General features: G+C 39.5%; 2 protein-coding genes across 8 annotated transcripts in view; one reads left to right on the forward strand and one right to left on the reverse strand.

The window, feature by feature from the left end:
• Window positions 1–20,949, reverse strand: elovl1b (ELOVL fatty acid elongase 1b). 7 transcript variants are annotated; one of them, XM_058072541.1, is made up of 10 exons: window positions 20,781–20,934; window positions 7,645–7,746; window positions 6,069–6,158; window positions 3,296–3,390; window positions 2,790–2,980; window positions 2,641–2,721; window positions 2,072–2,128; window positions 1,885–1,990; window positions 886–1,022; window positions 1–805 (listed from the first exon to the last, which is right to left on the reverse strand). In XM_058072541.1, the coding sequence occupies exons 4-10, from the start codon at window positions 3,363–3,365 to the stop codon at window positions 476–478; spliced, it is 972 nt and encodes a 323-aa protein (XP_057928524.1). In that variant the 5' UTR covers window positions 3,366–3,390; window positions 6,069–6,158; window positions 7,645–7,746; window positions 20,781–20,934; the 3' UTR covers window positions 1–475. The 7 variants fall into 7 exon arrangements, with proteins under 7 accessions (XP_057928524.1, XP_057928527.1, XP_057928526.1 ...); XM_058072544.1 differs by lacking the exon at window positions 6,069–6,158; XM_058072543.1 differs by lacking the exon at window positions 7,645–7,746 and having other exon boundaries at window positions 20,781–20,839.
• Window positions 20,634–23,970, forward strand: part of mob3c (MOB kinase activator 3C) — an 8,999-nt gene continuing 5,662 nt past the window's right edge. Inside the window, exon 1 of the mRNA XM_058072546.1 lies at window positions 20,634–20,742. The gene's annotated coding sequence lies outside the window, so the exon portion shown is untranslated. The remainder of the gene's footprint in view (window positions 20,743–23,970) is intronic.

Here is a 23,970-nt window from a genome sequence, read left to right on the forward strand (position 1 = left end):
TCAGATAATTTAAAACAGGTTTTATTGGTATTTTATTTCTTTAAATACACAAACTTGACAATTTAGAAAGTAGAAAGCATACCAGTACAATTAGTTTTTTCTTTGTTGTAAAACTATTTACAAAAAAAAAGTATTTTCAAGTTTTCTGTACATTATGTCGTAGGGAATGGTCATAAGTAGTGAGAAGTTGGAGGGGGGGACCAGTGTGGTATTAAATTTGTGCAACATCAGGGAAGATGAAACATTCAAAACATCTTCTCTTCATGCATTGTGCCCAACAGAAGTTTCCCCAAAACTCAAAAGAGACAATCTACTGTAACCAAACAAAATGTGGGATCCCCGTTGTGGAAGTCAGTCATCAACCATATTATCTCCCTATGTTTTGTCATATTAAACTAAAAACAGGAAAAACTGCCAAAATTATCTTTGATAAGTTGACCAAGTCATACTTTCTGGGTGTTTCCTCACAGGCATCTTAGGCCTTCTTCATTTTGCCCATAGGTGCACTGCCATTTTCCAGGTGGGCTGAGCCGTTGCTGGTACCGTTGGCCATCCCGTGCTTGACGCCGTTCTCGTGGTGCTTGCCGTTGGCGTAGATGGCGGCTTTGCCGTCCTGACATGGCTGGACGCCCTGCTTGGGCAACCGCTTGCCCTTAACGTACGCCTGCACCCAGAAGTTGGAGAAGAGTATGAAGAAAAAGGTGCCGTAAATCCACACCAAGTGGATGATGATCGGGAACTGGTAGTCGCATCTGTCCATGAAGTAATATTGAGTCGCATGGAGGGACACCAAGACGAACTGGGTCTGTTGACAAGAAACCAGTAAGAACCCCTCAAACTAAACTTGCAACTAAACTCACTGACGTAGCTGAAGAGCGAACATACAAGTTGAATGGCAGTCATGTATTTCTTCCACCACAGGAACTTCTGGAAGCGAGGCCCGGCGGCAGAAAGGCCGTAGTAGAAGTACATGATGACATGGACGGATGAATTTACCATTGCGTGGAAAGAACCCATTCCACCTGGAGGCGAAAGCAAAGATGGACAACCATGTAAGTTGAATTTAACTTTGAAATTAAATGAAAGTCCCAAGCATAGATGGTATTCCACTTGAGTCCCATGATTTTTAAGTACTGTATTGACCCCAGTATAAGGCAACACTTCCCATTAATAAAAAAATAAGAAAACAACTAGCAATAGATTGTAATAAAAAGGAATCATACTTCTTAGCTGCTGGGCAGTTCTCTTTCATTGACCTTAACATTTTCATTTATTATTTGCTAACAACCTTTGAGAGACTTTTTATCCAGTGGTACTCTGTGTTGCCAGGTCACTAGTGTGTGTGTGTGTGTGTGTGTGTGTGTGTGTGTGTGTGTGTGTGTGTGTGTGTGTGTGTGTGTGTGTGACAGGAAGGAAAACTTGTTTGGTACCACTTGTCATAGTGTGTGGGTATAAAAATGCATACTAGTACATATAATCGTTATGAAAAAAATTATGTCAACAACAATAATAATAATGATGTCAGCTCAATCTAAACACAGTGTGATAGTTGAATGGAGAAAAAACATCTCCTTAAGATGATATTAATTTCTCAAAAAGTGTCTGTGTTTGGACATTCTGGTACATTTTCTCAAACAGGCTTCTTCCAACTCCCTTACAGACATGTTTCATTGCGTAAGTGTAATGATGTTCTTGAATGTAACTTTGCATGTTTGAAATGAACTACAGGTAAACCATTATCATTAAATATCCAACAATAACTAGGCACTTCTAATAACAGTAGCTTGAGGACCAGACAAGGTAGGTTGTCATAAAACAACACGTAAAGAGCCGTTACTTGGTCATTGGTAGAATGAAGTAATAGGAAGCCAGACGGGCACTCACCAGGAGCGTAGCCAACTCCCCACCACCATGTCCAGGGCATGAAGGAGTGGTGAAAGATGTGCAGGAAGGTGATTTGGCCACTCTTTTTCCTCAGTACGAAGAAGAGCTGTCATTTAAACAAACAACAAAAACTGAATCGTAGGCGACCACAACATACCTACAATGCATCTTCCATTTAATGACTTACTGTGTCCATGAGCTCAATGATCTTGGAGAACCAGAACAGCCAAGCCACTTGAACCATCTGAAGGACAGAGAGACTTTTATGAGCCATCCAACATGACACTTATGAATACCGTTGTAATATTGGTTAGGAACTGCTCAGCTAGCATTAATACCACCGATGAGTGCATTGTAAACAGTATGGAAATATATCATACACAAGTTTCACACAGACAGCTGAGCAGCGGTACCCACATTTTAAAGTGCATGCAGAGGTAAATAAAGCTGCTGTATGCTGACCACTCATGATAGTTGAACTTCATATACAAAGAGTGCGCCAACAGCCAAACCTGCTGATGCCAATGTTTTTGACCTTGCGCTAATTAGAGACATTGGCGGTTATTTGCTTTCACACCCAGACACCCAATGACTATGAGACTGGTCAATTAAATAGAGGCTTTATCTGGAGCATTTAGTGGTAGTGCTACCATTTTACTGGTCGTTAATCGTCATTTTGTGATAACATTACGAAAATATGTCACAATTATTCCAATGATAGCAGCCACAAGTATTGGCAATAAAGCAGTGACTTACTCTCATTGCTTGAGGGCCGTCAGACACATCAATTGCATCACATCGCCAAGTATACGTTGTAACCCATCCAGACATCATGAACTTTAAAAAAAAAAAAAAAGTTTAGATATGTTTTAGAGGAAAATAACAACAGCCAAATGCATACTCACCTCATAGACAATGTATATGGACAGCCCCACTAGCAAAAAGTTATAGACTATCATGGTTTCCTTCAGATGGAACGGCTTCCGATTGGCCATGATGCGAGGGCCCAGGTACAGTACAAAGAACAGGTAGCACAGCAAAATTATAGTCATGGGAATGGGACTCTGCATCAGTGGATAATCCTTCACCCGAGGATCTGGGGGAGGAGAAGACTGGTTTAGGAATGGGAATGTCACTACACTTCATTACCAACTATTAATATGTTTAAAAAGGGGTGGAGGAATCTTTGGAAGTTTCAAGAAGTCTCTAGTTTCTGTTTCAGAATAACGCAGGTCTTAGCTGACGTGTTGTTCTTTATGAGTTGAAGCTGAATCAACAAGAATAAATGAATCTGTGTGTCATCCATAAAGAAAGTGGAGGGTGCAATGCAAGTTGAGATTATTATGAACGTTGTATAAATAACCATACTTCTGTATTTGGTTATTTTATTATAAAAAAAAAAAGGACTGACCAACTCCCGCCACGAGGTAGTCATAGATGTCTATGGCATGTGAGCCAATCTCCTTCATCTCCTGAAGCATGTTTGCGATCTTAAGATCCCGTTATCTGCAAAAAAAAAAGACAAGCTAAATTACTTTACAGCCCAAAAACAGTTGATTACACCCCCAAAATACAAAGTTTTTGGAAAAACATGCTTCCTTATTTCTTTAGCATAAACTTGACAAGTTAATAACCTCATTAATATAGTGGTTAATCATTTCTCAACACTGGAATTTCAACAGACATTAAGAAATCAAACAGTAAACTGGTGTGGACAAAAGTTTCCTAACATGCTCACAGATCTGAACAAGGAACAGGCCATATGAGGGAAGTACCACAGTGTCTGGCGTCATTTTATCCTGCATTAGTCATTCATTTAGTATCGGTAATCCATCATCTGTTATACATTTATCTAGGAATAGCAATGTTTCTGTCGGGTTTTACTCTGTACTCTGTGTTCTTTTATTATAGAATCTACAAACTCATTTGGTATCTTACGGATATCTACAAACTCTTAACCTAGAGTTACACATTCTTTCTGTATTAAAAAGTCCCATGAATAAATAGAGTATAATAAAACACAGAATCAACTGCTGAGACATGTAGAAGGGATTAAACAAGCTGCTGCTTCTTACTCATTTTCAGGCATGTTCAATTGTGCAAGTGTTAGCATGTTATTTGGTTTAATGCAACTTTGTGAAGCATGTTTGAAATAAACTAAATCATTACCAAATAGTCCAATATAAAAGGCCTCCAAAGTCAGAAGATTCATTTTGGGACAATCCCTAATTCAGCTCGACAGTAATGTCATTTACCAAAGCTGACTTAGGCGAGTAGGGAGTACCTCCCTCTAAAACAAAAAAATCCCAATGAAAATCCCAGCTCATCTGACATGGCCTGACATCAAAGTAGGAGGGGCTTCAGGGAAGTGGGACGGCATTCCTCACCCTGAAGCCAGCCGGCACTGTGTTTCTCTGCTTCCTCTACTGCTAAAACCAAGACAAAAGTGGGAACATAAATGCAAAAATTGCTAGAAATATGGCAAGCATACACGCAGGAATGTTACCAGGGTGGTTTAGATTGAAAATTAAATGCTTAATGTCAAATGCATAAACCCTGTAGGCTATGAGGACAAACAGGGCGTGCCGTGTAATGAAACTGGACCCTGAGAGCGCCATTGTTTGATGTACAATCAACAATGACAATCCCTCCTTCAGCCAATATCATTACAAGCTGAGACCATGGTGGTTGGGGAAAAGCAAACAAGGGGAAGTATTGACTTTTGGATAGGATACATAAAAGAAATGAAAAGCCTACAGCGATACATTTTTCACAAAGAGGCATCAAAAGGAAACAAATGTTTTACAAAGTACAACATATAAATCAAATAGACCAAAATATTCAAATCCATCACAATGTTCTATATCTCACTGGACAGGGAGTCACCTTTTCTGTTTCACAAACTAATTTATTTAATAAGTTGATCTGTCTTTTTATTAGTTGACTGTTAAATGACATTATGGCTTCCCCTATGAGTTGTGGTGAAAATGCTCTGGAAGACAAGCAAGCATACATGTAATACTGATATCCTCAAAGCTTTATAATCATAAGACAAATGATCAATGACTTATGGATAATTAGTTGCTTAGACCTGCCCAATACCCTTGCAAAGATGTTGCGACTGACAGTGGCCATGCTTTTCAATCAATCTTGCTCAAATTTGTGTTCGGTGGTTGAACTGAAACTTCAAATTCATACATGGTGGCAGGTCTGCATCTGCCCCTCACACCCCTGTTTGGAATGGATTTATAACGCTTAACCAAGGTTCCACTGTCTAGCCGTATACAACAAAAACATCCCCAAAAAGTGTGCAATTAGATGTTCAATGAGGATTCCAAGAAGACTAGAAATGTGTGATCACAGACGACCACAATGAATCCCACTGGGTATCCAGCAATTGTTTATGATACAGTACATAAAAAATTGAAACTGAAGCTGCTAAATTAGTTTTGTCGACGCTGTGATAAAAAAAAGGCATATCGTCATCCAAACTGAAGCAGGAACAGGTAGAAGTCTTTTGTGGCCCAATGTTGAGATTCTGAATACCGCAACAAAAGCACCAAATTTGAACACATGCCAAATAAGACTGTGACCTGTGTTCTGCGAAAAAACAACAACCTCATAACCCTCGGATTTGCATACCCCATGTTTTGCAATCAAGCGTTTTCCTTTGCGCAGAAAATGCAACATGATTTACCACCACTTGCTTTTGTGCATTTCCCAAGCCAGTATTTCTCAAACTATTTCAGGAAAAGGATCAATAAAACATACCAGGTACACTCCAAATAACCAAATGAAAACAATAGGCTTACTTGCTACTCTAAATGGTTTGGAAAAACGCCAGAAAATAAAAGTGACTATTCGTCAGAAGTTGCATTTTTAAGTTTTACTATAGATAATAAAACATTACCTGTCCAGTATTGAATAAATTAGGCTCGTGTTCTAATCCACTTATTCAAGGACATCATGGAAATTACCTAGGGAACCACCAGCAGTCCAGAGAGCACACTTTGAGAAACAACTACTGTAAGTCAGGACGTTCACCAAAGGTTGAGAGCAGCTTTTCATAACTATTCATGAGGAGATCTTTTTCCATCCTGGTCCTAGCCTTATCGCAAATGGTGGCATGAAACAATGACAACATCAGATAAATGACATTTTTTTGTTGTTGACAAAAATCTTACACAAAATGCTGTGGCTCGTTTTGAGCCAGCCTGGAGGCATTTTCAACAAGTGCACCATCATGTCTGTGGGTGCAGAAGACAAGTCTTGTTCTGAGGAAAAATGCCGAACAGTTAAGTTGACCAGATGATTAAATCATCATCTGGTCACTGGGAAATACACCTTTGGTTTGAATTGTGAAGAAAACACATTTATTGATGATCTATTCTGGAATGCTTTTAGGTCCTGCCTAACAAATTTTAGCAGCTGTGTGGCATTTGCTTCATGGTGACAACTTACCATTTTAGCATTCCATCTACAAGTCAAACTCACTCTATTCGACTAGTGTGGCCTTTTAAGAATCAGGTGTAAAAGTCTCACAACCCCAGGAAGAAAAGGCGGGAGAAGCAATGTTTATGTGTGTAACCTGAGACCCAGATGAGAAGTAAAGGAAAATGAACACCAAACAACTTCTGAGATGTCACTTTTGAAGTTCTGGGTTTTAAGAGGTCATGAAGGATAAAGCCTTCGTCCTCAAGGACATGAACATTCCACAACCTCACAGAGGTCTGTTTTGTAAATGAGGAAAGCAGGCTTCGCTACACTTCTAAAAATAAAGCTCTGTCCATTGTCAGTCAGTTTGTATTTCTTCAGCGAATAAGCTAACCTAGCAAGATATTGCTATTGTAATATTAGCACTGTAGCTCACAGAGCTATTCTCTTGTTCCACTTCTTGTTGTATGTAATATATGGCATCTATTACATTAAACGTGCAGAGTTACAGTGTATAGGTAAAAAGTGGATCAAGTGCTTAATAGCACTTTTTGGAGCCCCCCCCCCCCCACACACACAGCTCATTATCATTAAAGCTACAGACACAAAACGGCTTGTTCCCATTCAAGGGTTACAAATTTTACATATATAATAGATTTTCAGAAACACTTCAAATACACTACCGGAGGACCTCAGAGATATTTAAAAATCTATGAAAAATACTATAATATGAGACCTATGGCAGAATGTCCTGAATCAACAGCGCCTCTGCTGGTTGAAGCCAAGCAGTACACTCACATTTTGCCACAAATGCTTAAAGACGGAATTAATCAGTTCACATAACGACAATCAAGTCCACATCAGTTACTAATAAGTGACCCAATAAAGACTGAAATCAGACATACTTTGGGACTAAAAGTTTAGGAAGTAAGGACAGGAACTTCTCTAATTGTTTCAACTGTGTAGCATTTTACCCCCGCATGACATTAAGACACATGACCTCCCCTGGCAGAAAGCATTGACACTGAGAGTTGTGTGTTTTTAGCAGAGCCTTGACAACAAATGGCTGGTTTTACATCTAAAGATGGAGGCATAAAGCATAGTGGGTGTTTCCTGTTCAGTCAATGAATCACAGGATGGAAAAAGAGGGATGAGTTAATGATGAACAAATAGGGAAGAAGGGATGAGGGAGTAAAACAGAACACCCATTAGTTTGAAGTACAAAAAAGGGCCAAAAAGTGAACTTCTGCTACAGTTCTAGATAATTTCATCATAAAACCAATTAAAATATACCCTGCCCAAGCATAAGTTACTTGTGCGACTTACCTTGTTAAAAAAACAAAAAGAAAGCAGCAGACTTCCCAGCTTGAATAAACTGAGGCCAGCGTTAAAAATCCTCTTTGGGAGCCTCTCTTGGTACAGCAAAAACTGCAGTTAGTGTGAGAGAAGGAGAGAAAGGCAGAGGGAGAGGGGTGAATGGAAAAGTCAACCGACAAAGTGCGACTGGTACAGCCGTCTTCCGAATCTCCACCCTCCCTGACTCACCCAGAGGAGGTGGATGAATAACGAGCTCAGAGGGGGAAGAGTGAGGGAAAGAGACTGAGCAAGGCCACAGAGGGCGCGCGAGAGAGAGAGAGTGTGTGTGGTGTATTTAAACACATGCAAAATAAAATGTTCTCTCTGTGACCACCGCCCGACTTTCAGCTAAAATACTCCCACCCAATATCTCTCCTTTACACCCGCAATGACTCTCCAGGCCACGCCCTGCACACACTTGCATGGAAACCTGGCTCTCGAGTGTTTGTTCTTTATAGGGTGGGTAGATATTCTTATTATTCACAGGCACCGGTCGAGGAATCGGTGGAGTCTGTTATCATGAAGGGCATCCGTTGTCGTTTGCTTTCCACTCCTTGCCGAGAGTTACAGTACTGTGCAAATGCCCTCGGCTGCCACAAGCTTATTTGTGTAACTCTTCTACTCCTGGCTGCTGCACACAAAAAGGTGAAAACCGAAACCTGCACCCCTACTGTGTTGCATGCGCTATGACTTTTCTGACAAATACACCACGTGGTGGCGCTGTTGTTTGACCACCGCAAGTGGGATACTCTTGAAATTTCTCACACAGCACTCCAAAACACTCCCTGTAACTTTTGATGTGTTCAGCCAAATCATCATGCAATTTGTTTCACACATTTAGAGGACTGGCATGTACAAGCATGTCAAATTTGAGTAAGATTGGTTGAGTGAAAAATTGTTCCTAAGTAAGTCCTTCCTGTGTCAACTTATCATCCATAAGCCCTTAAACATTGTCTGATGAAGATATCATCTGTATGTATGCTCGCATGTCTTCCAAAGCATTTTGAACGCAGCTTATGGGGGCAACATCATGATTTGGAGTGCATGAGACAGTGGAAAGGAAAAACGAGTATATTGTAAAGACACCAGCGACAGAACTAGTGTTGTAATAGCGGTAAGGAGTAAACTGCTCAGTCAAAATTAATTCCTCTGATGAGTTTATTGTCAACACTACAGCAAGTGTAACATGCATGAGTTACAATTTTTTCAGTTTATTCCCTTTGCGTGTAAATTTCCAAATTTCTCATTCAATTACAAATTCCCACAAATTAATTCATTTTGCAACCCTAACAAATACTTCAGAATATGATTACTGCCTTGTGTTTTTTGCATGTTTCGAGCCAGGCACCATCACCAACCAACCATGATGTTTATGCAGGGCTGGCAAGTGCAACTGATGGCACTTGATAAAAGATGACTCAGTATGACAATAATGCCTAAAATTCTTTCTTTAAACTATGACCTCACCGCCACACCCTGATGTCAGTAGCCAAAATGAGTAAACTAGTAGTCGTCATATCCTAATAGCAATAGTGACACTCTTGTTTGAGACTGTGTGTCAACTTAAATGGCCACTCTCAGGATCAAAGCACAAGGAGACGCTGGAATTTCATTCAGAAAAAGATTTATGTGCAAAGAGTCCGTTCAAACATTGCTAAAATGCTTTCAAGCAAAAGAGAATTGAACTTGACTTAAAAAAAATATATATTCTTCGAGTGCTTGGAGACACTTTGCACAGACGCACTGGAGCAAGGACCAACTGGGCTGGTTTGACTCGTCACTCAAGCCCTGTCTGGATGCGGGCGATGCGGGTAGGTAGGAGGATCTTGGAGGTGGTTGAGTGGCAGCACTCCAGTGCCCCTCCTCCAAATACCAAAACACACCTGACAGCAATATACATCAGCGTCCTCCTGCACGGTCGCTGACAACACCATTTAAAAAATGATTGTCATCTTGCCCTGTGAGACCAACACCTTGCGCCATGATGCCTTACAAAAGGAAGCGGAAACAACAATTAAGAGGATTTTGTAAGAAAGTACTTATTAAAGAATTCACAACTATAAATATTAACCATCATGAAGCCATCAAATCCAACTAAAATAGTAGTCATAGATGCTCTATATGACCGAAGCACTGCTGTTTTTAAAGATCTACTGCAAAACGGTAGTGCTTGTGTGTAGTCAATCATTCTTTTGTATGACTGCGGTTTTGGGGGATCTACCAAAAAATGCTAGTCCTAGAGCCTCTATCCAGAATGTGTGCCGTTTTTAGGCATTTATAGTTTTTGTATGCTGAAGGGCACGTTAAATAACAGATCCTCGATGTCTCCTGTATTTAGGGATCTGATGAAAAAATATTCATCAAAGATACCAAAGGTAAGGTTTTACAGGTTAGTGCAGATTCTCGCGGCAATACGGGACAAAGTACGTTCCTTGTTGGCGCTTATGCGTGTTGTTAACCCCCTATTTTTATGGAAATTGGTCAATACTAATCATTGGCCGATCGATCTGAGAATCCCTAGTTTTTACGAATCGAGTTTGTTTGTTTTTTTTTATGCTAAAGCGCCTCTCTGCTGTTTTTAGGGCTCAAATTTTTCAAGGCTAATGATCCTTTACTTGGCTTTTTATTTTTAAATGCTAGCGATCCTTTGTCAGCAGTTTTTAGGGATCTACTGAAAAAAAGATCCTGCATATGTCTGTTGTTTTGGGGAATCCACAAAAAAAACAATAGTCCAATAAGTGTGCATTTTTGTGGGATCTCATTTAAAAATGCAAAATATACTTATGTTTTTAAGAACCTACTTAAAAAAACACTCGGCAAAGATCTTCTACGTCAGGAGAGCACTGCTGGATTTAAGGGCCAACTGCAAGAAACGGTAGTTAAAGATGCCATATGTGTCTACATCACTGAACAGAAGTCTCAAGAGTACCTTCCAACAACATCAAAATAAAAAATTCAAAAACACAAAATGAATACAAACTCACCACAGTACGAGCATGGCGTTTGTTTTCCAGAGGCAATATGATCACACTTTTTTTTATGTGTGGGTAACAGCCAGCAGCTAGCATGAATTTACTTAAAATTGAATAAATATGAACATGAGCGCTGAACACACAAAGTATTACTTTGTTTTGTGTTGTTTGCTAGTGTGACTGGCCTAAGTGGAGGCCACTGTGACTCTCTTTGGTCCACGTTCACCACCACCCATTCGCTGATAAGCTGCTAGAAGCAGAACTCAGTAAAATTCCAGAGACAAGATGTATTGCAGATACACCCTTGCGTGTCCCTAAATGCATCTTCAAATCTCCCTAAGTCAAGAGTGACTTATCTCTGACCTTATGTAAGAAATGCACGTGTTATGCCATGCTGGGTGTGCAGTTAAGCATTTTGCAATGCTGCCATAGTGATAATTAACAATACAATTAAGCTTTGTATCAAAGTGAGATCGTTGCCAGGTATGTTCAGGACAAACATGAAATGTGCACCGCACATGCAATAAAGTACGAATGTCCATCATCATTTCCCACACTAGTGTAAGGAGTTGGACATTGCTGTCAAGCACACATCTTGCTTCTTGTTGAGCCATGTGAAATACTTTTAGTGCCTAGAAGCATGGAAGACATCCAGCACTAAATGCTAAAAACACATTTTGAATTCACTGCAGATTAGGCTACGGAGAAGAAATATATATCCAATGATTTTCTTGCTTAGAATTGAGATTGTGACTCTGAGGGCTGATTTTTTTCCCCCCACATAAGCGCTTTTTGAAGAACTCACTTTTTCATCATCATCATCCTTCACGGGAGGACCCAGAAGGACAGTTAAAGGGGACCTGTGAAGCTTTCCCACTTTTCTGACCTATAAATGTAGTTAGAATGTTGTATTGTTGTGTTAAACAATGCCAAAGTTTCAGATAATGACATTTGCGTATTTGGAAGCGAGCCCTAAAAGACGTTTGGGATGGCTCTAAACACTCGGTTTCAGAGTGTTTTTTTTTACTAACACCAGCTCACTGTGATGTCACCGGCTCTGAATGAGCTTGCCCGGGTACAAGTTGTAGGGCTGCCCACTCCCCGCTTTGCTGATTGTCGAAGATTTAACCGTGTTAGCACCGCTCCAGGTTTGTTCAAGTTTGAGGGAAAGGTAACTTCCCAAGCATCAGGCAGAAGTGGTTGGTGTTGCAGATTCTAGGTGAAAAAAAAAATACCGGACTGTTTTGTGAACATGGGCAAGGTTGGACTATCCTCCAAACTGTGCTGAAGCCCGATGCCCTTTCAACGCTACTTGGCTGTGTTAAGAGTCAAAAGCACAAGCTGCAAGTAACAATTTATCAAGTTCCCGACTGTGTTTACTTTGTGTAAGTAAGCGGTTGTCTGTGTAGCCTTGCATACAATGTAAAATTTCTAGAAATTATTTAGCCTTTTGCAATCCTCCTCAAACTAAAAACAAATCAATAAAAAATGCACTGCATTTTTTAAATCTACAAGCCAATACTGATTGTTTTTCCAACCCTTGATGTCCATCCATACATTTTCTATACCGCTTATCCTCATGAGGGTCGCGGGCATGCTGGAGCCTATCCCAGCTGTCTTCGGACGAGAGGCGGGGTACACCCTGAACTGATCGCCAACCAATCACAAGGCACATATAGACAAACAACCGTATTTAATCATACAATTTTTTTGTTTTTTTTTCCACAGTCATCTATTCCAGAACGAGGGTGACTGAATGCAAAAGATTAAAAAATGCATTAAGATGCAGTGAGAATGCCAAGACTCAAGACTGAGCCAAGACCAAACGAACATAACAAGCAGGTGTCATTCCAGGTAACATTCAATGTCATACCAAACGTGCTGTGCCGCTTTGTTGTTGAAAAAAAAAAAAACTTCTAGAAGTCTAAGAGTTGATCAAACTCATTTTTGCTGTAGTGTAATAGGAAACGCTGTGAGGGTTTACTTCATATGATAATCTCTTTACAATTTAGGGATTATTTTACACACCTAACGTATTTTTTAAAAGTAAAAGTAATCTACTAAATAATGATTTATCAAGTTGCTTCCAATGAATTATTTTTAATGTTTGGAATATGACATCTGTCATATTTGTGACAAAAGATCAGATAACAAAAAAGGCTGTACAAATTGTATTGTGACGTTGTAGCCCGGGAAGAAAGACTGCTCGGGTCATGTGGCAGTTTGAGATGATCGCAGATAAATGCACCAAGGGAAACCACGCCAGAGAGAAGTGAAGAACAGTAAAATACAACTAAAGGAACATAGGCAACCTTTGACATTACTAGTAATGGAGATGGAAAAGGAAGAGTTAGTTCATATGGTTTGGCACACACCTCAGTTTAAGGTCACAGTTCAGTTCATTTTTGATACAGTAATAGAGCGAATTGCATGACATAAAAGTGCTTAGCTTTTCTTTAAAGAGCTTTATGATGTTTAAAAATGACACAAAAAAACCCTGCAGGTAATTCTTCAAAAAATAAGATGAAAAAAAACAATATAGTTTACAAGTGTTCTGTTACTGCTGTCAACAGTAACAATTTGAGTAATCTGAATTACTTTGCTTTAAGTAAAGTAAAGTGCAGAACTGATAGTTCCAATCTGTAGCTCGTTTCGTATGTCTCCTGAACAGTGCTTTCATCTTATCTACTTTTTATCTGTTTACGTACTTCACTGGGAAGCACTGGTACTCCCAAACAGGAGACTTTAATGACAGAAGTGGGTTTTCAAGCGCTGGCTTCTCCTTGGCTCTAGCCCAAGTTTGGGCTTCACAGTAGGTTTTCCCCTTCCCTTCCTGTCCCTATCTCAATTTATTTCGTGTGAGAACTCGAAATGCCTCTGTATCATACCAAAAAAAAAAATCAGATACCAAATACATGTACAGTGACACCCTCAATAGGTACTGTACACTACCGGTCAAAAGTTTTAGAACACCCCAAATTGTCAAATTTAAAAATGTAGATTTTTCCTACAGAGAAATTGGCGTGTTGTAAAATTTTGACCTTTAGTGTAAGTACGCAGGAAAGTATACAAACAACAATAAAGAAAAGGCATGTCAACATTTTTGGGATGGTTTGGATTTTCAAGTTTTATACAACTTCTGTATGATACTTTTTAGGGCGCTCAACTTGTAGGTTCCACTTTTCTCCACATGGGGCAAAGCTGGAAATACAGCGCAAATGCAAAACAAAATAATTACTGGAACAGTAGATAACCACCAAGTACTGTCAGCCCCCCATAGCACTGGAATGTTGCTAGACTAGCCTGAGCACGGACATGTTTACACCTCCAACATGCTTACACCTCCTCTGCTTCATTGTGTTTGGGTGAGGGGGCGTGTGGTGCTGTTGCTGCTGCTGGGGCGTGTTGGATAATATCAACACCCCCCACCCCCATTCCACCTCTCTACCTTGTTGAGACAAAGCCGACCCTTCACCTTCACCCGTCTCCCCATGCCACGCCTTCCCACAGGTCTCTCACCAATGCCTCACAGTTCTGGAACTTTCCACAGATCCAATTGCATCCATATGAATGAGCTCATGCCGCAATACAGGCGATGGCATTACAGTCAATTTGCATCCTGAGCAGTGGGATGGTGCAAACTGAAAGAGCAAAACCGAAGAGCTAGAAACTTCTGTGGTGGTGGTGGAGGGTAATTAGTTAAATTGTCTTTTGATGAGGTAATGTCAGCACTGCAATGTAGGGCGAAGTTGAAGTGCAAGTTGTCGGAACGGTAAAACAGGTGTCGTAATGCAAACCAAATTGTTGGAGTGCAATGTAATGCATCCAATTAGCTCAAGTAAATACTTAAAGCCTCATACTTAAGTTTGCTACTTGGCTGTGCGCCACCAGAGATGAATGGATGATAGACTAATCTCAATTCCTGTCACTCAAGAAAATACTACTCAGAGTCTTGACATTTTTGGACAAATGTTGCCTTTCTACTCACCTCAGTACTGCAAAAAGCCATGTGCATTGAATGCATCAGACCCAATGAGCTACACCAACGGTCATTTTCAACCACTGCAGTTAGAGCTTATTAGGTGTGCTGCAGGAAATTATCCAATTTCACTTCATCAGTTCAATAATGATTTACGAGTATTCACCACCTATGAAATATCTTTGTTCATCTATCTATGCCAAAAACACATTGCGAGTGGCAGAGCATTGAAATGTTCTTCCATCTGTGAGGCCGATTCCTGTATTTTTGCTGTAGACATTTTAGGTTTGACATTAAAAGATGAACATGACCTGAGATCAACTTTTCAGATTTATTTCATGGATGTGATGCACAGCTTACAGATGGCACCTTTTGTTTGAACCCACTCATTTTTCATGTGAGCAAAAAGTATTGGAGCGGACATGTGACGGACATGTGTGTTTTGTTGCCCAGATGTGTCCCATTTAGGCCTGTCATGATAATCAAATCCATTAACCGCACGATAAATGAAAATGAACTCGATAATTTTGCTGGCCTGTGCATGTGTGTTTCTTTTCCTCCTCCTCTCTCTCTCTGTGTACCAAGCAGGCTGGACAAGAGCGTTTATGATAATGTTAGCAATATCGTTGATTGGCAATTATTTGTAGGATAATTATCATGACAGTGAATAAATAGCATTGAATATCTATGCTCCACTTCAGATTGGGTAGGATAGGTTTTGACTGGAGACTGCATTTAGAGGTAAAAACATGAAAATAAGAGTAGTATCTCTGGTTGGAAAAGAAGCAATTGGAAATCTAAGAGAAGACGGAAAAGCAATCAGAACCATCGTACAAACATTGATCATAGCCATTACCACCACTTGGAATTTTCTTTAGAAGAAAGAAGCCACTGCCGTGTACTAAGTAACAGACGTCAAACAGGTACACCAAGATAAACATCAGCAGTTATTGACAGAAACATTGTCAAAGCTGTAAAGAAAGACCCTAAAACAACTCCCCATGACATCAACAACCTTCAGAGGACAGGTTGGAAAGTATCAATATAATTCCTAACTAGCCCTTTAAACATGACAGGGTTTGCATTTTACATGTCTAAGAAGAGACCGAAGGGAGGAACCCCACAAAACAAACAACAATGAAAGAGGCTGTGGTCAAAACCTGGACAAGCATTACAAAAGAAGAATGCAAATGTTTGGTGATGTCAACGGGTTACAGGCGTACTGCAGATAGGTTCCAATAATTTTGCTCACCTAATTTTTGTATTTAGTTACAAATAATGCCATCTAATAGATGTGTCGCACCCAGATGTAAATTACTAAGCAGATTGATGTATTTTCCGAATTTCCTAATAGGTATCGGGTGTCGGCCAATCTTGCATATGAAACCGAGCTTATCTACCCTCTGAAACGATCTCAAAGTCAGCCACTGTCACCTTTTGCTCTGCCAGACTGCAGACAGCTAGCAATCAAGTCTCCATCTACAGAACAAAGGGCCAGGCTAATATGAGCAGTAAAAACAGCAAAGCCATGAAACCCAAAGAGAAAATATATCTAGAAATATCTTTTAGTAACTATTTTGAGGAAAATAATGAAGTTCATGGCTTTGGGTGACCAGCCATCTTCAGTTGTTAAGGTTAAGGCTGAAATCAGGTTTGCAGTGAAACCTGTTATGAGAGTTTTGTTTGTTTTCAAAATGTAAAAATAGACTAAAAAAAGAAGTGATATAATTAGTAGTTTGGACAGTAATTTCTAAACTTTTCATTTATATTTGAGAGAACTACCTCATTTGCACTTAAACGGGTTTGTAAGGTATGACAGATAGTCAGTGTTTTTAAACAAAATAAGATTGCTGTGTTTAAATTGGTATCGGCCAAAATTGGAATTGGCAAATCAGGCTGTATAAAGACTAGTGATCAGCCAGAAAAGTTAATTTAGTCTGGATGAATACGTACTGTAATGTGTCAAAAGTCCAAAGAGAAAGTAATGAGTTTTGATTTTAGTATAATTAACTGAAATAAAGGACAACTTCCCACCTTTTGAAGACGCCTGACGTGACAAAGGAGAGCGCAATACTTTCACCCAGTGACAGATTTTGTGTCAAGAAAGCCAAAAAAGCACCACCAAGCATGATGGCAGTTTGGTGTGATTTTCATGTTTTCTCAGAACCATTTGGATGAGTTGTTTGGTGATGTTTGACCTTGGAGGTTCCAGTCTTCTCAGCATGTTGCTGTTGGTAAGAAGACACATTTTATCCGAGGAGACCGAGGGCTGTTGCAGCCAGGTGGAGACTGTGGCCTATCATACTGCCACTAAAGGCACAACACAACAGAGTGTTGTGAAGTGAGCCTTCTTCAGGGCCGAAGGGTACAGGTAAGCTCGCATAATGTAAAAGTATCAAGGCTGGAAAAGATGAAGGCGGCGCTGCAAGGACAATTCATTGTAACCCTGATGAAGTCATGGACACAATTATAAAAAGTAACTTGTAGACGCGTGGCATTACACATTGCTTTCAGTATGACAGGAATGACTGGACTGTCGTGTGTCATTTTCTTTCCATTTTAAAGATAGATAAACTTCGATGACATGACAACTTGCTTAGCAAAAATGAGGCTTTGAGTGAATGACAAGAAGTGAGATTTTTATATGGACATGCTTGCCAAGAAACATGAGCATAGTCATGCGGGTCATTGTGATTTGCATTACCAAAAAAAAAAAAAAAAGATGACAATTTCTTACACTGGCTTTGTTTACATAGGAACTGGTTCAACCAAGTCGCAGTTATGAGGCACGAGTACAGACTGACCTACAATTACACAGTTGGTGTTTGGTACAGTCAAACAAGTATGCAGTTTGTCAGGAATAATAATAATGATTTGTTTCATTTGGACAATCTATACTTTAAGGTTGTTGTGGTCGCTTGGAAAGTTGTATTCTGATAATTGTTGGTTTGGTGGCATTCTGCACTGATCCGTTCTAGGACCACTGGTCTTTAATATTTAACTAGTCACATTGTAGACTATCCCTGTAAAACAATAAAACATCAATAAGCAGTTAGCCTCTAACACCCAGTCAACTAAATTGGTTACCAATCTCTATCATATTGCAAAAGGACTTGACTGGCCTGAGTAAATACACACTTCCTCCTGCCTTGACTTCCGGTGACAGGAAATAAAGCTGTATTGGCAGTCTCTCATTCAACCACACAATGTTTGTCAGACAATGTCCACCAGAAGTTAGAGGTGCAAATTGGCTATAGTTTCCAAGATACAGTATCGGCTGTATAATAGAGAATTTATACAAATAAGACAAAAACGGTAGCTGGTTGCTACAAGCCAGCTTTATCTGAAAGCCTGTCTGCACATTCCAATACATTCATCTTAAAAGGGGACCTATTATGCTTTTTCAACTTTTTTGACCTATAAATGTTGTATTCTCGTGTTATACGATGCCAAAGTTTCAGATAATGAGTTTTGCTCATTTGGAAGTGAGCCCTGAAAGAAATTTGGGATGGGATGTTTTTTTTGCAATACTGGCTCACTGCGACATCATAATGAGCCTTGTGAGAAGCCACTGGCTGAATGGGCGTGCCCGAGTACAAGCTGTAGGCCTGTGGAGTGGCCGTGGGTGGAATAAATTAAAAACGGACCGTTTTGGAAATCCAAGGAAATACAGCTGAATAGGTGCAGATTCTGGAAGATCTACAAAGCTTTCTGTACATATCGTGTGTAGCACGACACACAACTCAATACAAAGGGGCCGAAAATAGTCATTATAGGTTTCCATTAATATGTCCAGAACTTTTTTTTTGTTGCAGAAATCCCGCTCTCGCTTTAGCTGTGCACCATTTGTTGTTAAACAGAGTTTTGCTTGCTTGTGACAAGACCATAGGCGTTTTAATGTTGTAGCTGAAAATACATTTTCATACAATACTTTGAATTACCTTGCTTAGCAAGCAATATAACTAATGCTAAAAACTGCTCGAACGAAATCTAATGTTAACTTTGAGCACAATGGTTTAATGTAACAGTTAAACGGCAAGATTACCATGACCAAACAGCCCCTGGCAACACAGTACACACTATGCAAAACTTCACTCTGGAAAACTTATTTTTATGATTTGAAAATTGCAGAGCTGGCCCAGCTTCCCAACTGTCTGGGAATACAGTGTGATAAAGACATGAGGTAAAGGAAAAAGTGAGATTCCTTAATGTGTTTTCTCACAAAAAAAAAAAACAGGCATTTTGTTACTAACTTTTTTTTTGCTTTTCTGATTTTTCTGCTCTTTCTTGCATTTATAGTAAGCCTGTAAGAAAACCTGCAAGGAAGTGATGCATACACATCACAACAATCACAAGTAAACCCAAGCTTAAAACTATTTGCTTAAAAGGCTTAAATTACCGCTAATAAGCAAAACAATGAACTAACATATCGTATGAAAGAAACAGTTAGGGTTAAATGACAGCCTCACCATTTGAAGCAATTAAGTGTTGAATCACACGTGCAGCATGGAATCACACACTACCTTAAGGTGGTGCGTTGTGTGATGTCATCTGAGTGAGCGCACCATGACTCACGTTATTGTATCACACACCACATACCAAGAATGGGAAAGTAGCGAAGGATTTTGTTGACCTGGTTTGCTTGCAAAATAATAATTGTACATGTAGAATTACTTTTTCTGAGAAAAAGAACATTTTAAATTGGATTTCTAAAATTTAACATCAACATATACATCATGTAAAATCACCCTTTGCCAAGAAAATACAGCCTTGCAGCATTTTACTCCCAATTACACAACAAAAAATGCAACGCTCTCCCTCAAATTACATTGAGAAATCTGACGAAATCTGTGTTAGTGAGTAGTCGTCATTTCTAATTGTGTGGCATAACAATATGCAGATGAAACAGTATGATTATTACACAGGTGTGCCAGGGGTTGGCCACAATAAAAGACCACTCCAAAGTGTGCAGTTTAAGTGCATTGTGGGCGGTACGAAAAACACTCAGTATCTGGAGCATCCCAAATGTGCTTGCCATTTTCAAACTGTCATTAAGAGTATGCTTACTCACTTGACATGTCACCCGCTGAGCATGTTTGGGATGCTCTGGATCAGTGTGTATTTGAGGAAATTGGTGGTCACAGTCGATACTGATTGGTTCTCGGACCCCTCTGAACCCACACAATATTGTTAAAACTGCAAAGTTTGGAGCGGCCTTTTATTGTGGCCACACTAAGGCGTGCCTGTGCAATGATCATGCTGTCTCATCAGCATCTTGATATGCCACACCTGTGAGATGGAGAGATTATGAATCGTGAATGTTCACTAACACAGATATGTGAACAATACTTGAGCGATAGGCCTTTTGTGTATACATTTTTTTTAATCTCAGCTCATGAAAAATCAGAGAAAAAAAAAGTGTTGTGTTTATTTTTTTGCTGATTTTAATAAAAACCCAACCCAGACCCAATATTGGTTTCCAACCTTATATTTGGTAAAGTCTGACATACATTAACACACATTGAAAATGCATGAAGACCAGACAACACTGTATGTTGCCACTATACAGGAAAAGTTTCTCTACTTAAGTTTCCCTAAAACGTATCAGCATCGGACAGAAATTCGATTTTGGTTCCCCCTCTGGACAAAAGCTTACTGAAATACTGCACTAGTAAATTATGTATCACCATATAAATTTATAAATTGTATTAGCCACAACCAACAATGGTAAGATAAAAACTGACAATTTTCGTCAAGTATTATCATAATACTGACATAAATTCATGGACAAAAAAAACCATTAAGACTGGAACTTAAAATGCTATTTGTATAAACACACACACACACACAAACGTATACAAAGGCAGTGTAGTAATAACTATTGAGATGCATGACACTAGTACCAACAAAGTGATAATCTTTGCGCGTGTGTGTGCGGCTGCAAGTGGAACCTATGACGACATGCCATGGCTCAAAGCTGACATGCACACACACACACATCATCATCATAATCATAATCATAAAGCCTGACAACACTCAAGACCACATTGACCGCAGCGTCAGCAAAGGGGCAAACAAGTTTTAACTACTACACGACGCATAAGTGAAATTAAATCGGTAAGTGAGTCTCTATCTTGTGCAGGTTTTATACTTACTTGTTCGGAGGATGAAATATAACCGGTGTGAAGTGATGAATGGAGAACGACTTTTAATGCCGCCAGCAGACGCGGGTTTCAGGTTGACTTGTTGCTCATTTCCGCTTAAATCTTCCAGCCCCCAAGCAGCCAACCAAGCCTTTGATGGAGCAGGAAAGGTGGAGTCACGAATCCACACCTCTTTGCGTATTTAGTCGCCTTGTTTGGACGTCAGTAACTGACAACATATACATCCATACGGGCTCGGTTTTTTTCTAAAATCCCCCAGGCATTCCCTAAATGACACGCATTGACAACAATATCACTGTTGACAGATAATAACATTCTCCAAAGCAGCGAAAAAAGATTAAAATAAAAAAAGTTAAATATTATTTTGAACTGTACTTAGGCCACTGATTATCATTATCATTATTATTATCATCTCTATTGTCACCTTTAAAGCAAAAACTCACACTCGAGGACAAGAACTGCCTGCCTTACTTATTAATGTTCCCCACCCCTTAAACAAAGCAGTCTTTTAAAACTGTCATCTGCTTTGAATGTGACTGCTCAGAAAAATGTCCTTCCTTTGTTTTTATTTTAAATTCTGTACTGTGTACAGAAAATTGTGTTGTGGGATGTTGCATGAAAATGTAATTATAAATGGCTCTCAGTGGGACATTTGTTGTCCCAAGGGGTGTTTTGTGTGCCATTTTAGGCTGATTTAAGGATGTGACATTAATGCACTTTGGTAAACACCATTTAAAAAAATGCATTTTGTTTGTTAAATACTCAAAGTACCAGTAAATACTCAAACCCATCCATCCATTTTCTTCATCGCTTATCCTCACGAGGGTCGCGGGCATGCTGGATCCAATCCCAGGTTGTTAAAACCCAATCAGTTAATTTTGGATGCACATACAAAAAATGGGGACATGCAAAATCAATTAGTGAATTTACAATATATCCACGACGCAAATGTTGTGTAGCGTATACAAAAGACACACTATGAGCCAAACAGCCCTCTGGCCGACTCAGTTGTCATTACAATCCCTGAACCTGATCCTGATCCGAAGTGAAGATAAGGGTCTGCTTGTACATGTCAAACAGTGGCTCAGGCAGATGTTTAACAAAGACACACTGTATAAACCCTGCTTACTTTGGATGTCAGTTGGATGCTGTTTAGATAAAAAACAGAGCCTCAACTGACAGATGAGCATTTTTTTCCAGGTTTAATTTTACTGTTGACCAATAACAATGCTGTGTTGATGTTAATGCGGAACGTGAATGTTTTGCTTTTCTAAGTGGAACATAGTAGTGACCTCCATTATTGGTGTGACTTATCAGGCACCTGAATTGCAGTATAACAAAAATTGTCCATAGCCTAACATTTTGGCTCCTTTTCTATAACTCTATATGCCTTCCTTGTATGGCGTTTAGCAGTGTTTTGGTCAATTCAGTCTTGCAAATACACTTGTGTGCACAATTATTAGTCAAGTGTTCTTCAAGTGTCAATCCAGAATTCTAAAACACCAAACATGTGACTTTGACCATGGTCAACATGCTTTGGACCACATGCTAGCATACGTACATGTAATATGATATTCTCAAAGTTATATTATCATTAGATAAATGGTCTATGACAAAGACTTATGGGCGGTTAGTTGCTAAGTCCAGCAAAGACGTTTTGCTTTGTGTTGGCCATGTTTTTCAACAAATGTTGAAAAAATTCTACACACACGAGCTTGTAGTCCCTCAAAAGTGTGTACCAAATTTGGTGGTAATTCACCCTAACACTTGAAAGTTGGGGTGTTTTATAGAAGGCATTGAGCCCTGTGAAAAATGTCATGCCCATCTAATTTTTCAGGATCAAACAGTGCCACCATGTATATGCTAGAAAAATGATATCATAGGTTCGGCCAAATCTCACCCTTTTGTGTGTGCAGTGGTTCAGGACTAGAAAGACTTATCTTAAAAATAAAAATACAGTACAGTATGTGTGCAGTATTAGTGTTGTGTGCTTGTTTGATGCACAGTTCAGATGATTGTGTTCACACTTAATCAAATGAATCGTACTTGCAGAGTATACGCACCAGAATTCCTTTTGACTGAACTAAACAGAGAGCCCCTCAACTATTGTGCCTCCTGTCATTGGAGATCCATCAAGTGTCACTCATCACTCCATAAAACATTTGGAATATGTGTCTTCAGGTATTTCTTGGCCCAAAGTTGACGCTTCATTTTCAACTTGTGAGTCTTCATCCTTCTTTACTTTGGCGATGTCTTTTTGTTGACATTGACAGGAAGTCCTACAGCCAGTCGGAGCACTTTTTTTGGACAGCTGAAAAAGGGACGACTGGTTCCGCTTCCTCTCATTTCACATTTCTAGCTGATGACACAAACAAACATGGACTGGTCGCCAGCCAATCACAGGGCACGTATAGACAAACAACCATTCACACTCACATTCATACCTATGGACAATTTGGAGTCACCAATTAACCTAGCATGTTTTTTGGAATGTGGGAGGAACCCGGAGTACCCGGAGAAAATGCACAGGGACAACATGCAAACTCCACACAGAGATGGCCGTGGGTGGAATTGAACTCCGGTCTCCTAAGTAGCTGTGAGGCCTGAGTGCTAACCACTCGTTCGCCGTGCAGCCCTATGACACAAACATCTGGAGTGAAACTATACAGCCAATGGCATGCATCTACAGTATGTCATGTATTCATATGACAGTTTAATAATTAAATTTAAACAAAATTATTTGTTTGGATGATTATTTTTTTACATTTCAGCAACATGACATCAGCCATTATGCACTGTGTAGTATTCAATAAGCCTCTCAACTTGGCATCTCTTTAAATGACATATGGCTGACAAATAGTGGAGCGGCAATATGAGGATGTGTTAAATATGAAAATATGAATTATGGAGCTGTGGAAAGTCTCATAGTGTTTACTTTCTCAGTCATTTTATACAAGTAGCATTTATATATTTTATTTATGTAGCATACCCTCGTGAGGATAAGCAGTAGAAAATTAACGAATGAATAACCCTGACTCTTGTCAGTCATAAAATAACGCAAGTCAACGATCAGGGGGGACCTCAAGTGGCCATAAGGTGTTACTACAATTGTGTCACTTGATTTGCATGCATTCAGAGGGCAACCGTTTTTGTTGTAAGTTTTTTTTTTACAAAAAGGAAA

The sequence above is a fragment of the Doryrhamphus excisus genome, chromosome 5 (genome assembly GCF_030265055.1).
Source record: "Doryrhamphus excisus isolate RoL2022-K1 chromosome 5, RoL_Dexc_1.0, whole genome shotgun sequence".
In the NCBI taxonomy this organism is placed as follows: Eukaryota; Metazoa; Chordata; class Actinopteri; order Syngnathiformes; family Syngnathidae; genus Doryrhamphus; species Doryrhamphus excisus.